We start from the raw sequence: 15959 nt of genomic DNA, 5'->3' as shown, positions 1-15959 counted from the left end.
TTTTTTTTTTTTTTTTTTTTTTTTTATCTCCTGAATTTAACCCTTATATGTACATTTCCCCCCCACCCCGACTGCTCACGCGAATTCGCCTTATTCTCATTGTTTTTTTTTGTGATAGACCTTTGTACGTAGCACGTATGTATGTATATACGACGTATGTACACATTTCTGCAAAACTCCATTTCTACATTTAGCATTTTTGTGAAATAGGGATTATTTCACGATAGTTAAAACACCTCTAATTAAATTTTTTTTTTTTTCTCCTCTGCCTATTTTTTGTTTCCTTTTTTTTTTTTTTTTTTTTTTTTGAGCAAATTTATGTAACACTACGTAGCTTCAATCTGCTGTGTATTTCGTGCGAAATACCGGTGAAAATAATTACAAAGGAAAGAAAAAACGAATGGTGAGATCAGTTAGTCACTTTCTGCACTGTAAGCAACCATGAGTGTTTAGCGAAGAATTTGCACATACATGCGTAGGCAAATTCAAAAAATGAAATAAAAAAAAAAAGCTAAATAACAAAAATGAAGTAGCAGTTTTACGCTGTTATTTGATTATACCTTCGTAACCTGCACTCGCTCCCCTATGTCCTTTTTTTTCATGTAAGTAGAGCTAAATGTATTATTTTGGTATTTCACACATATAGGCAAGCACAAGCGCGCACTTGCACAGGCAACTAACACACGACTGATGAGAAATTGTCCACGCGACTGCACGCACAACTGCACTCTTATATGCACGTTTTTTTTTTTTTTATTTTTTTTTACTTGCACACAAAATGAACTATAAATGGTGCCACTTTCCAAATTTGTCAATAGAAAGATACGAGACCTTAAAATTAACGCAAAGCAGAAAAATCACCAAGGCAGATAGTAAGACGCAAAATAAAAAAAAAGCTTCAACAGGAGAGAGGGTAAACGCCTTTCGCGCATTCACTAGGTGCAACACCAAGTGCTGCAATAACAACAGTTTGGCTCATATTAGCAGAATTAGAACCATAAGACAGCTTAAAAGCGGAACATCCAATGGTAGTGTGCTCCCCTTCAAAAAGATAAAAACGGATAGACCTTCCGAAAAAAAAAAACAAAAAATAAGTACTAGGGGAAAGATGAAAGCGACGAATCAGTCACATTTGTCTGCAAGTGTGGATCACGGCGGGAACAAAAACTCCCTGCTTCTCCGTGATGAAGAACTAGCGGGAAGAAGTAATGCTGAAGGGAAAGGTCGCAGCGGAAGTAGTGATGAAAGTAGTGGTGCAAGTGGAATCGGAAGTGAAGTCGGAAATGCACTCGGACGCGAAGTCGAAAATGAAATGAGAAATGAAGTAGGAAGCGAAAACCCAAGTGGAGCAAACGCATGCATAGTGAAAAACTCAACTCAACAAAAATTTACAGGGAATAATAAAATAAACTCAATAGAGAAGAACAAAAGTAAAAGCTGCTCCTTGAGAAATATTATGGGTTCTAATTCGGCTCTAAATAAAGGCATCCATGAAGATACCTCGAAATGGGGCAACCTCTGTGAAAACGCAGAAGGGAATGGAGATGTATACACCCCATCTAATGAGCTTCTAGACGCAAAAAGTATTTGGGAATGTGCCAAGAGAGAAAAGAAAAAGAAAAAAAATATGAACATTACAAATGTTTATGCAGTTTGTCAAACTGAACCCCATTTAGGCATCGAGGAAAAGTGCCCCCTGGTAGGCAACCAGAAGGAGGATGTGCTGTTAGGAGGGGACAAAATTGAAGATCCCCTTAAAATGAATGGAACTGGATTTGCAGACATGCTCATAAGTAAGAAGAGCTATTTAATTGCGGGTCTGGAGAATATACCACGTGGGGAGAATAAAGATGTGTCAGCAGGCAGCAACAGTGGACTTAGCATTGGACGTAGTAGCGAGCATGGTAGCGATCGTAGCAGCAAGCTGAGCAGTGTCACACAGCATACCGACATAAGTGCCAAGGAGCAACAGAAGACTCAAGGAAGCCAAACAAAGGACACAGCAAAAATAGCTCATGATATGCCGTTGCTACCAGTCACAGAGGATGCATGTAACAAGCCAAAAGGATTGAAGGACGAGGAATACGCTAATAAGAATCTCCAGGAAGACATTGCAATGTACAATTTAATTCGCGATATATGTAAAGGGTCCAATGGAGTGAAGGACAAGGAAGGTGGAGTCTTGCTCAATTTGGAAAACCTAGATACTCGTGAACTAGGAAAGAAAAATACGTCATCCAGAAAAGCCATCAATCACTTGAAGGAGGAAACATCATCAATTGTCCACGCGAGTGAGGGGAAGACACGGGAACCCACGTGTCCAGATGGAATCTTAAATTGTAATAATCAAATTGGTTTGCTCAATGGAGATGCAGTAGAAGCGAATAGCGAGAAAGGAAGCGCGGAGAGGGGAATCGAGAACACGGGAGAACATGAAAGCGAACCTAGGGATGACACGCGGGAAGAACAAAGGGAACACCTGAGAAACAAACTAAATCACCATTTATACAAAAAGTTAACAGATGATACAATTACCGAAAGTACTAATAACACCTGCTCCGATTTCAACGAAAGTACGCACAACAACAGTTCCCCAAAGAGCACTAAATTTTTATTTAGTATGTGCAATGAGGAGGAGAAGGATTTATGTGAGAAGATTACATTACCCAAGTCTACAACCAACAGTGTGGTCAATAGTGTGAGTGTGTACATGGACTCTTCTTCATCCGTGTCAGACGGAAGTTTATTCAATGACGTAAATAGGAATAAGTCAAATATAAATGAGTACGAGAAGAAGGAAAATGCTTCGTTCAATGTTCAGAGGATCAGAGATTGTCCAAATATAACTCCAGTGAAAGGGGTTCCCTTAATCAGTCATACCCTGCATGATAAAAGCAGTAGCCTTAGCAGGGCAAGTGCAGTTCCTAGTAGTTCTTTCCCTATTCATGGGAAAATAATTAATCTTGTTGGGAAGACCCAAGCACATGATGCTGATGAGGAGAATAAGAAAAAAGACACAGTCGACGACGAGGGAAACAAAATAGCCAATTTGAAAAGAAGCATAAACCGAGATGTAGATTATAGTTTAAAAAAAAAATTAAAAATAGAAAACTATTCTTTACTCAATTTAAATATATATAAAAATAACCCCCAAGAATTATACAAAAATAATAGCTACAATACGTACATATTGAAAAGCCTGCAAAATTCTTACCTAAGAAATAAATTATTCAACGTAACGTATAGCCAAATAAGTAGCACGAGCACGAAAAAAGAAGGTGGAGTGCCGTCCTACGTTGAGAATACGCCCCTCATTTGTACAGAGGGGTATAAGTGCAAGTACAACACCAAGAGTGACAGTACAGAAAAATATGATGAAACGGAGGGGTGGGATTTTATTAGACTCACAAATAATGAAATGGAGGAGAAAATCAAAGGGGAAGAAGTGGAAAAGAGAAATAGGAAGCAACAACACAATTTGAATAGGTACTATAATGAAGTACTACTGAATGGCATGATATGCCCTCAATCTACACAACTTATAAACGTAGATAATAGTACATGCAGAAGTAACCCATTTAAGGTACAAAACTTTGGCGCCACATATAAAGGAGGAGAAGGAAATGACCATCATTTTAACACCATATACACGAATGATGCAAATTATTCCAACCTGCTGAAGGAAAAACGGCTGGACAATGTGCATCTGAATCTACGTGATGTTATAAACCTCCTAGAGAAAGAAACAATCGGAAACTTATACAGTGAGGAAGAATTAGAATCCATAATAATTCCTGTGGAGGGTGTTTACTACGATTCTGGTATAAAAAAGTGGTTATACAAATATGACGATGGGGATAAAATGACAAATATGAGGAGGAAGTTTTTGTCTGCACAAAACTATTCTTATCACCAGTCCAGGAAGATGGCACTGCAACATAAGTACAGCTACATAAGGAAGAAGTATAACATTTTTAGTGACCTTGATGATGAGGAGAGAATGTTTTTTGTCTCCATCAGTGGGTATGCAACGGGTGGCAGGGCTCCAAACGGGGAAAACACCAACCAAAGGGTGAATGTAGACAAGGGGAAGAACCCTTGCGCCAAACTTTTGAACGAGAATGACCAGGAAGCTATCACTACATATGGCTGCACTGCCAAAGAATCAGGGCAGGGACGAATAGAGAGGTGCAAGCAGAACGCCGATGCGAAGGAAGTACAACCAGAAGGTGAAGAAGCAGAAGAAATAAATCAAAACCACAATGTCACCGATGAAAAGCGAAGCTCTTTGTACCGTATAAATAAAAGCCCCTCCGATGATAGAGAAACAAATTTAAATGACACGATTAATTCGTTAAGCACTCATAACCCCCACAGTGCTTCTTCGTCTTCATCACATGAAGGGACTCATACAAACGGTCCAGTTAGGGCCAAAGGGAAAGCAGACCTTCCAACTTACAATATAATAAACGCAAAAAAGTATGTACACAATTGGGTTGGAGAATTTTCCAAAAGTAACATAAAAGAGAAATCATTCCCTGATGGAGTTCAAAACGCAAGTACTGTTACTCAAGGTGGAGACACATACGGAGAGTACTGCCCCCCTAGTTGCATCACCTCGAAGACCAGAGCCGTTTTGTACAAAACTCTAGGTGTAGAATTCTCCAACGACTTGGTAGACAAAATGCAAAACCTACCGAAGGAAAATATATTCTATGAGAGAGAAAAAAAAAGATGGGTGATTAAAATTTTCGAAAAGAAAACAAACACCTTGTTATATTTCAAAGAATTTGACTGTACCGTTTTTGGATTCATCTATGCCTGCATCTTAACCATCGAACATAAACAATTATACCTAGACTATTTTCTAAATGAAAAAAATTACGATTTTTTGATGCAACTGATCCAGAATAGCTCCTTAAAGAGAAAGCTTTACTTCAACTCTGCAGTTCGATCGACTGGCCTAGGTAGTAATGGGAGCCTCCCACGGGCCAACATGTTCTTCATGGAGGGTGTCAATGAGGAGCCTACCGTAGAAGCAGGTGCAGAAGCAAGTGCAGAAGTGAATGCAGAAGTGAGTGCAGAAGTGAGTGCAGAAGCGAGTGCAGAAGCGGGAGCCGAATTGAATTACGACGCAGATAGGCAGCGAACCAAATCGGGACACAACCCCAACTTTGCCTACTTGGTGGACAACTCAGACGCGGTATGCAAGGACAAAGGGTTAACCCGATTTGGAGAATTTTACCAAACGGAAAAATTCGAAAGGGAAAATTTAACCATGTATAATAAGGGCGCATCGTTGAGCAAGCCGTCACAGGTAGGACATATTTTTGCCCACAAGAAATATCCCTGGAAAAATGATTTGCAAGCAACCCGAAATGATATGGCTGATAGGGAAAAAATTATTCCTTCATGCTTGCAAAACAAAATGGATGGAGAATATTTAACGAATGCGATTGGTACAAACGTCTGTGGTGGAAATGCCGACTCTACGCGAGGGAACGAGAAGGAGATGAACTGGGCACAAATAAAATGGCCACAAAAGGAATGGCCGAACACGGAACAGTTCAAACAAGCTCTAAAGAAGGAGCATCATATTACTGATGTGAGGGAACGAAAAAATAAGACCCTTGAAGAGGAAGAATCCAAAAATTCCTTTGTTGCACAGATGGAGAAAATGCAACATTATCTCCCACATGATGACGATAATAACAAAAATATGGTCATAAGTAACGTCAAAAATGTTTGCCGCAACGAAGTAGCCAGCTGCAATGGCAATAACGACACGCTGTCCACCCACAGTGGATTTCAGAATAGCGAAATTTCCAAAGATCAAGTGATAAATGATAACGAGGCTGATGATAAGAATAGGAAGAAAACCAGACAGACGAATCAAATGAAGGCAAAAAAGGATTTTCTATATTATAAAAAAACGAAAAATTCAAAGGATGCTATGGGAAATGGAAAAGACTCCACCCTTACTGCGGACTTGATGCAAGAAGAGACAAATAATTTGCTCAAATTAGATTCATACATAGAATCGTTGGACAATAACACGGACGTAATTTCCTTGGCGAAAGAAACAATCCTTTTGCTTCTTAAAGACATTATAAATTGTATCCCCTTTCAAATGGCCCCTTCTGTAATATCTAGAAAAATTTACTACCAAAAAATTAATGCGCATGTGAAGTTTGTGTATCATTCTCAAAATATCCTAGACTTGATGCCCTACTTCTTCATATTCAAGAATGTCATTAAGCAGAAGAAGATGCCCAGTGACCAGTCCCTGTACATTTGCAACGTCTTGTTGTACGCCTTGTTCGAGGCGTAGGCCCCCAATGTAGTGCACCAAAAAAAATGGGTGGACACATCAAATGGCGCAAAGCGGCGCAGCAAATAGAGAACAGGACCTCTCCTGGTCCCCTTTTTTTGTAACTACATCTTGTCAAATGAGGCACCATTGTAGTTCATCCACCATTTTTCCCTTCGTGTATACCTGTTATACCACGCCGCCTTTCCTTCATGCAGTATGCGACACTTGACATTTTCAATTTTGTTTCCCACATCAACATTTACTTTTTTTTCCCGAACGTGTATTGCCGACCAACGGTCATTAACATGTTGGAGACGCGTGTGCACCGATTTATGTTTACAAATAGGAGCACTCCCCGTAGGAGAGTTCCACGGATGGTGCCGCTTACCGTCACACCGACGTCATGGATCACACATATACACCCCCGCTTGGGGCTAATATTTGAACAATGCGATGGCTCAAAGTTACGAAAAAATTAAAAAAATGGCTACTCCAAATGTATATGCACGCGGAGTAACAATAGCAATTTGAGCGTGCTCAAAAAAAAAAAAAAAAAAAAAAAAAACAGGAAAGGAAAGGAATTATGGTGGCATAATTTACGTGCATTCATGCACGGATATGCGGGAGGAATTATCGCTGACATAAAAAGAGGCACAGCGGTGTGGAAAAGGGAAAGGAGTCTGCGCCACAAAATATACACGCAAATATCCAAATGCACAATAAAGTGGCTTTTCTCGACTTCATTTAATCGGCCTGCACACCGCGCTGAAGGTGTTTACAGAACTTATGTAATAAAAAAAATCGTCGTTCTTCAAAGATTTGGATGCCGTAGACACATCCGCATCCTTGTCGGCCCCCAGTGAATTAATCTTCTCCGAGAGGAAACCCAAAATGCGCTCGCAGCAACGTCTGTTCGTGTCCGTATTCTTCATATTGTCGTAAAAGGTAAGAGACGACACTGCACATGAATTGATTAAAAAGGAATATTTCTTCCTCTTAATCTGATCCTTTAGTAGGCACTGCTTACTCTCCAACAGTTGAAAGTAGCCATCCCCATTTCCACTTGTCTTGGTCGACATGAAATTCTGCATATCATGTTCGCTTTCGTCATCCGTTTCTGCGTCCACGTTTGTACCTAAAGGGGAATGTTGATCTACCTTCACCCCTGTAGTTGGAGTAGGCACTTGGGCCCCCTGGCTCCCAGGAACTTTTTCACTTTCCTCATTCTCCCTGTTCCTCTTTTCCACCATTTTGGTGATTTTACCCATCAGCGTATTGTACGTGTCACTCATAATGACAGACAAGACGTACTTGACGTAATTCTTCACATAATAAATCGTCTTAACTATGTTATAACGAACGTTACTTATTTTGTCTTTGTTCAAATCTTCCAAAATGGCTAGCACCTTGTTTTCGATATAATGCAGGGGAAAATAAACTACAAGTCTGGAAATGTATTGAAGACACGTAATTCTGCAGATGTGCCTACTAGATTCTTTAAGATCACTTAACAGGTAAGTAATTCCTTTTTCAAAAAAGGAGAAATTCTTGGCCTTGATTAAAAAGTGTAGGGTGTTCACTACTTCCATTCGGATAGAGTAGACCATATCCTTAGCCCCTATATTTATAAAGTTCCAGAAATCGCCATAATTGGATGAAAAATTTTCCTTATTTTGATAAAAAAAAAAATGATCAAAAAATTTTAAGTAATGAAATAATGTACACCTTAATCTCCAATTCCTACTTTTAACAATTTCTTGACACAATGGCATAATAATTTGTTTCATATCAAAAAAGGAAATAAGTTTAGAAATTTTGTGTAAGCATGTGAATAGATCAGACTTCAAATCACTTTCTTCTATCCTTATGAATAATAAAAATAATGGAAGGATATATTCTATGGATCCATTTTTGTCCAATATATCTGGTAAAGAACATAATAATTTACACAGGGAAATTTTTAAATGCACATTATTACTATCAATGTCTCTTTTCAAATCATCAAAAATTTCATCCATTATATTTACACTAATTTTTGAATTCACTAAAATATTGTCCAGATTATTTAGCACAATACTACGTACATTGCTGTCTACGTCTTTCAGCAGTAAAAGAATGACTATAGAAATGTCTTCATTTTTTCGTACTTTTAAAATTCTGTGAATGTTATTTGCTAAAACGGCTCTTACTCTCCAGCTTTCGTCATTACAAATGTTCCTTAATGTTTCTTCTAAATTTTTCACAAAATGTGGATCACATGTTAGGATATCTGCTAATATGGATACTGCGCTTATTTGTACTTCGTCCATTCCATTGATAGGGGAAAAAAAACTTCTGTATATTTCTTTCGCTCCTTCCCACAGTTTCTCTACAAATATTTTCCGCTTTTCATTCGTTTTGAAAGTTATAATTTCCTCTTCCATGTTTTTTCCCTTTTCCTTTTCGTCCCCATTTGGTGCGTGTCCACTTGTTCCGCTTGCTGCGGTTCTATGAGTACTCATCACACCATTCACCTCCTCCCCCTTTTCAAGTTTTCCTTCCACCTGTTCTTTCCTATCCCCACTGAGCGTCCCCCCTTTCCAATCAGCCTCATTATTCGCACCAGTTTGAAGTGCATATCCATGGGCTCTCCCATCAGTTTCATCTTCAGGAAGTGCCTTCCCCTTCTCTTCTTCCATTTTCGCTGAAGCGTAGTTACAATTCTGACTAAGTTCCTTATACCTTTTTAAAATAAAAATGAAGGAACAGAAAGTTTCACAGCAGGATTTCTTTACCAGTATGCTTTGATCTTGACACAATTCTAAAAACAGCTGAATGAACGTCTTCATATATTTACTTTGTCCTTCCTGTATACACCTCTCAATTATTATTGGAATAATTTTGCTAACTCCGATTCGGTAGTTATCACTATCGCTACTAACTAGCTTCATCGTTTTAGGGCATATAATATTTATAAGTGTGATACAGTTACATTTGTGTAAATAATTATTAAAGGCCTGAAAGGCATTCACATTAATTTCCTTTTCGTATGTCACAATGAAATGTAGTATTAAGTCACATAGGGAACTACAATCATTTACATCACTTAAAAAATTTGTTAAGGTAACTAAATTATTGGACAATTCGAAAAGGACATCTGAATCATCTTCTATTATATTGTACAAAAATTCGATGACTTCATTTTTTGTTTTTTCCATTCCTACAATTTCACACAACGTTTTTATCTCCTTCATGTACTTCAGTCTTGTCTTGGGGTCAGTTGCCTGTATCCCGTCAATAATCTCTTGTGCCTTCTTGCGCTCCATGGTTTTGAGAATCCTCTATCCACCTGATTGTAGAGCGGGTTGGATATCCCGGCGGGAGGCAAATGCAACTTCGCTTCCGTGATGTGTTCTCCTATCACTCGGCACTGCCTCACATTGCTCAGAAAAATTAATGTCACTTAGGTTTTTTGTGTGTGTCCTTTGAGTTTATTTGTACCGGTCTTCCACAAGCTCACCTGCTTACGCATGGGCAGGTGTATTTTTGGCTTATAGCGGTCTACACGCGTGAAGCAACTCACCTATGGGCGATGGTGAACGAGCACATGGCTGCGTTATGCCGTGTTCCTCAGGAGAGTATCACGTCCGTTCAAGTATGCATATGTATATAGGGTGCAATGGGACATACACACGCATGTGTATATTCGTGCTTATATTTGCAACTACACATGCGGATTTTTTTTTTCCCTTATTATTGTCTGTGACGTTTTTGTAAAAATGTGAGTTCTCGTAAAACTCTCTCCAGTCCGTGGCATTTTTTTTTTTTTTTTTTTTGCATATACTATGTGTCCTCGCCAGTTTTTAACACGCTCTTTGCTAACTATTTTATTTTATTATTATTTTTTTTTTTTTCTTATTTATGTTTTTTTTATTTTATTGTCGCCTCGCCTCTCCCAATTCTGCTGTTTCGCTTTACTGTTGATCAGCGCGCTCGCTATCACATTACGCACATTAAACAGATTTGCCTTTTTATTCCATTCCGTAAAATCGGAAATAAACAAAGTGGGGAAAATGGATCTTCCCCAAAGGGCTTTACGCGCCTTCTAAGCATTTTTAACCAATTTTAGGCAATTTTTACAATTACCTCCTATTTCCTTTGGACCCACAAGGCATATTAATGTCGGGTTTCTTTTCTTCACTTGATAATTTTTTTTTTTTTCCCGACCTACATCTGCTTGGCTACATGGGCACGTCTGCAATTTTGCTGCGGACGCCCTTACGATGTCACAATAGGTGCATTAGGGGCCTCGCTCGAGAAATAGTAACCGTTCAAGCAGGAACTTTGTCAAATGGTAACTTTCGCCAAAATTCCCAGTCCATTTTGCTCTGTCTGCCCTGCACTGAATTACTGCACTTCTACACACATGCGTACGTGTATATCAAGCGGCTAAAATACAAAAGGGGACCTACACTAATGTGTGGAAAGGACGGCGGAGGAGAAGTGCCCCTAACTGCGCTGGTAATTCTCCTGTACTATGGGAAAACGGTGCTATATGATAACGTGCCTACTTCCGACTCGGCACCTATGTATGCACACTTTAGGAAATTGTAAAAATCCAGGCAGTACGTTTTGGGGAGTCCGCCACGGAAGCGCTTTCAACGACAAGCAGAACAGGGAAAACCCGGAAAATTCGCCATTTCTGTGGACATAGGGGAAGCAGTCTTTTTTTTTTTTTTTTTTCTTGCACTAAAGGACCATCCTTCCAATTACAATTCGTTGTGACGTAGTGCTGTAGGAGTCGACTGCCCACCACAGTTTGATTACCCCATAATGCCTACTCCCTCACATAAAACACGTCGAGGTGCTCCACAAATTCGTACGCATAGGCCATCGGGCAAAATACGGTTTGCCCTTTCTGTGATGTGGAGGTAGCCGCGGTTGGTTTAGCCTGGATGTACCGAAACCTTTTCCAAAATTCAGTGGAGAAATTCCAAAACGTAAAAAATGTAGAATTTTGCAAAACGTGATTTAAGAAGAGGTGCGTCTGTGCATCGGCTACTAAATCATAGTTGCCTTTTTCAAGTAAGTTATGTTCTTCATTTTTTATGACCTCACTGAGCAGCAAGTAATAGGGGTAAGATTTCTTTGTTAGATATTCCTGCACATACATATTGTGATAAATAAAAAAGGACGTTTTCCTCCTGGGCCTTATGAATGTATTTACAATAAAGTTGTAGTACTTGCATCCGTCTTCTTCTCCTTCACCGTTATGTGTGCAAGGAATATGCTTTTGTATCTCCTCATAGCATTTTCTAATACGTTGGCCAATATTACAAGAGTCGGGAACAAGCTCCTTTAATTCTTTGTATATGGGATTAAGTTCAAAGTGACAAAGATTATTCTGATTCCTTCGCACTGATGGATAAATGTCATAACAATTTTTATAAGGATAATAATTTTCTTCACAAGTGAAAGATAAGTTGTGTAGCATATTTCTACACGCTTTGTTCACGTAACGGAAAAATTGCTTCTCTATGTCATGATTTATGTATAAATTATTTTCAAACCTTACCATCGGTGATAGTACCAAATCACTTTCCCATGTATACCCAGTGATGACATAATATAAGTCTTTAGAAATTTTCGCTACATTTGTAAGTCTTAACCCTAAATGTTCGACTGATGTTTTCCCATGAAGTAATATTTCAATAAATGATGTCCTTATACCAGTTTCGTAATTTAAGGAATCACTTTTTACTCTGATTTGTGTAAACCCATGTAAAATACAATAGCCAAATATCATCTCCAGAAGATCATTCCCCAAGAAAGGGAAATTAACGGGATGTGCTCCTTTCCCCAAGTACCTAACTGTACACACATCACGGAAAAGGACAAAATCGACAACTTCACTCTTGACACCTAAATTTTCAGCAAAAGACATTTCTTTCTTTTCGTGTAACACACTTTCTGGATGTAAAAATGGAGCCTTCTTTTTTTTTTCACTCTTCATGGGTTCATCCCTTTTATCAAAAGAATTGCTCTCCACCATTTTGCTCCTCACGTCGCTACTTTTTATTAGTACCCCCCTTGATGTGTGCCCATGTGATCGCTTCCCATTTCGGGGGGTTGTACTCACTGATAACTCGTTTTGAAATTCCGCTTCGCAGTGGACGCCTCCGTTTTTAAAAAAGGCCACGTCTCCCCTGGCATATGACCACGTCCCTTCTAGGCTGCATGCAAATCGCAAGTTCCTGTATGAGAGGGGCAATGGGTCTGTCTCCAGTTCGTTGCCACCGCCCCGATGGTTCCCACTTTTCTGCAAAGGTTCGCTCATTTTGATGGGAACATTTTTGATAACAAATTTATAGTGACCCTCCCTATTATGAAAAAGGTTTAAAAATGAGTTTCTTCTGACTGCGCTGTGCGTAGAGAAGTGACTGTCCTGCTCACCACTTCTCCGATTCGCCTGATCAGTTTGGTAAACGTCCCGCAAAACGTCATACTCGTACTCGCTTTGCAGTACGTGGATTTTTTTTCCATTTGTCTCGACGATGAACGGAGGTGAAGTGATGTCTGTGTCTTTTCCTGTATCCATCCCGTTCGCCCGTGGATCTCCCACCCCATGGTTCTTATCACCATTTTTGGAAGTACATGTTGGCACCCCCGTATTGGCAACACCTGCATGCGAGTTTTGTATCGCAAAATGCAAGTCTCCACCGTTTTCCGCCTGCTTCCCCCAATCCCACCTTCGAGCACCCTTGAGGAAATTCCAAAAGGAACCCCTTAATATACCAAACTCGTACAGTACTCTACTCTTCCCCCTTTGGTAGTCCCTTATGTAGAGCTTTTCATGATCCCTTACGTATTTTCCAATACTGCAAATTCTTTGTTCCACGTTATCCTTCACATTCAGTTTGTCTAATTCATCCTTAAGTAACAATTTTATGGAGTCAAAATCGATGGAGAACATAACATTTTCGAAGAACTCCCGTTGTATGTTTTCATCCCGAGGGAGCAAAACATTACTAGGTATTTTTTTCTTCTTAATTTTGTCTTTTATCTTTTCTGAAAAAGTGTTCCTCCTAAATGGTAAGGAGCTGCTCTGACTGATATATTGCTGTAATTTTTTTCTCACCACATCTTGTCCAAATACGTTTATTTGTTCTTCACTTGGGGGGCATTTTTCAACGCATAAAAAGTTGCTATATAAGAAATGGTGCATAATGCTTTTCCCCTTCTCATCCAGCGTTGAGGATGACATCACGTTGCTGACGCAGTCTTCAAAAGATGCGACGTCCTCTCCGCAGAAATGTTCGAGTGCTTCCACTAAAATATAATTTTGCGATTTGTTCTTGTCCTCAATCCTCAAATGGTTTTGATGCTTCGTTTTTTCAGCCGACTGCTTGGTTAACATGCTAGACAAGCTCTTCCTCAAATACAGTTCATCCTCCTCGTATTGCATATACAACTCGTTCATGTAACATGCTTTAATCCTTTCTTTGTAGTTGATCCCATTTAGCAAGCTTGCCAGCTCACGCAATTTATAATTAAAAAGTTCTTTTTTCTGTTCTATCCCTCTCCAGAGCAAATACGATTTGTTAGCAAAAAATTTGAAGTGCATTGTGGGTATGCCCTTTTCTTTTCCCATCCTTCTCTCATCATTAATAAAGGAATTTTCACTCTCTATAGTATACACGTCATTAGGAGAATAAAATTTGCTATAATGTACATCGAACTGGAGACTGAAAAGGGTATCCTTCAATTGGTTACGTTCGTAATATTTAACCAAGGAGTACATATTTTCTGTGAACAAGATTTGCCTTTTGTATCCCAATTTGATGCACAAACCGATTAAAATTTTTAACATAACCTTTTCTGCCTCGGTTAAGTAAGAATGGACATTGAGTTTTATTTTGCATAAATAGTCCTCATAGCGGGTGTCCACACTGGAGGTTATAACCCCATTGCTATTCTTCTTCGTGGATGAATCAGCTTCTTCCGCACCACCCACAGAAAGCGTCTTTTTGGAAGTTATTAAATGGTTTGACTGCATGAAGCCGCCATGATGGCTTGGTCCTTTTTTTTCATCACTTCTCTTCCTTTCTATGTCGAACCCTACGTACAGAGGATGTAGAGCATCCTTATCATCATTGCATTTTATAATTTCGTATGAATTGTCATATATATAATAATTACAGACGAAGATTATTTCCTTCACGTGTGTGGACCCCTTCGAGTGAACCATGTCCCCATAGAGGACATCCACATTTTTTATTCTTACATGAGAGGACAAGAAAATATTTTTACAAACCAAGTTGGAAATGTACTTAACAAAATTATTTCTATTATTATTGCATATGGACAGTACCTTCAAATTGTGAAATACGTCTTCCGCGTCCAGCGTATTTTTGTATAAACCTAAGCCATTCCCTGTGGACCCTTCATAAAATTTTAGCAACTCCCTTTTGTTAAATTCATAAATTTGTATTGTGCTACAAAGCAAACATTTAAGGAAGCAAACTGACAAGAATGAGATGAAAAGGGTTTTGTCCATCATGTTATACGAAGGAAAGCACAGGCGAATCAGAGCAAGAATGTACAACGTGTTTATTCTGCATTATTGGCATTATATGCCACATGTAAAAGAAAAAACAAAAAGCCTACTTCCTATTTCCTTGTCCACCGACTATGCACTTTAATGTAGACTGGACATTTTGCATTTTGCCTCGTGTAGTATCGTCCTCACAACATGCTTTACGCCATATGTATGCTTCAACTTTTGAAATTTTGATTTTTTTTTTTTTTTTTTTTGGCATCATGTGAACACTTGTGTGTACACTTGCGTTGCTCATTCTCATCAACACATTGTTTCGATGAAACAAAATTGCCACATTATGGCTGCGTACGTACCACCGTTTTGATCTTTCCCAACTATATGAGGGCGAACATTTGGAGGTGGAAATCTCTACAATTGATAGAATTCCCTCCAACGTATAAAAGATCATCTACATGCACACACACGAGCGCGCATTTTCGGAAAAGGCGAAAGTTGCGGCAGTGATACAAACTATAACGCACGTAAAAAAAAAGGACCATGGATAATCACCTCTTGAACGCCATTTTCCAACATTGCCACATTTGCCTCTTCAAATGATCAACTTGGAAGTATAGCAACTTCTTATATTGCACATCTGTCATTTGGGGAGAAAACATAGGAAGACGAATTTCCCGCTTAAAGTGCCTTTTTTAGAAAATGTCTAGATTACCGTAAACCCTAGTGCAGAGGCGAGTCACCAGCTGCTGCGCCACATCACAGAACGCGTTTGCCATATGGCTGAACAAAAAAATGCTGCCTTCCTGTCAGCAATGGCATGCGCTGTCCGCAGTCGGTTAGACCAAATCTTCTTCGCCATTATAACAAAAATTGAAACCAAATTCGCTCCTCATTTTGAGTGAATTTTTAACCAACGAAAGGCATACGCCTTGAAAAGAAGCAGACAAAAAAAACGAATTCTCATGCGTAGAAAACCCAAATCAAATTGCGCTTACCCTCCATGTGCCATCTTAACAAAATAGACTTTTTGTAAGACCCTCCCTAAAATGAAACCCATTCTGCATTTCTTACTTACGCTCTTTTTCCAAAAAAAAAGTACGCCATTGAATG

At 39.1% G+C, this 15959-nt stretch overlaps 3 protein-coding genes across 3 annotated transcripts; 1 reads left to right on the top strand and 2 right to left on the bottom strand.

Annotated features, from left to right (window-relative positions):
• Positions 1 to 778: 778 nt before the first annotated feature.
• AK88_02125 (uncharacterized protein) lies at positions 779 to 6331 on the top strand (the record flags this gene model as incomplete). Its single annotated transcript, XM_012479759.1, has 1 exon — positions 779 to 6331. The coding sequence occupies one exon, from the start codon at positions 779 to 781 to the stop codon at positions 6329 to 6331; it is 5553 nt and encodes a 1850-aa protein (XP_012335182.1).
• Positions 6332 to 7053: 722 nt separating this feature from the next.
• AK88_02124 (uncharacterized protein) lies at positions 7054 to 9618 on the bottom strand (the record flags this gene model as incomplete). The annotated part of the gene is made up of 1 exon (XM_012479758.1): positions 7054 to 9618. One exon carries the CDS (start codon positions 9616 to 9618, stop codon positions 7054 to 7056), a length of 2565 nt encoding a protein of 854 aa, XP_012335181.1.
• A 1511-nt stretch (positions 9619 to 11129) lies between these two features.
• On the bottom strand, positions 11130 to 14852 carry AK88_02123 (uncharacterized protein; the record flags this gene model as incomplete). The annotated part of the gene is made up of 1 exon (XM_012479757.1): positions 11130 to 14852. One exon carries the CDS (start codon positions 14850 to 14852, stop codon positions 11130 to 11132), a length of 3723 nt encoding a protein of 1240 aa, XP_012335180.1.
• Between the last annotated feature and the right edge of the window lie 1107 nt (positions 14853 to 15959).

The sequence above is a fragment of the Plasmodium fragile genome (genome assembly GCF_000956335.1).
Source record: "Plasmodium fragile strain nilgiri unplaced genomic scaffold supercont1.20, whole genome shotgun sequence".
In the NCBI taxonomy this organism is placed as follows: domain Eukaryota; phylum Apicomplexa; class Aconoidasida; order Haemosporida; family Plasmodiidae; genus Plasmodium; species Plasmodium fragile.
Note: the sequence above shows the minus strand (reverse complement) of the source record. Positions and strands in the feature narration are given on the sequence as shown.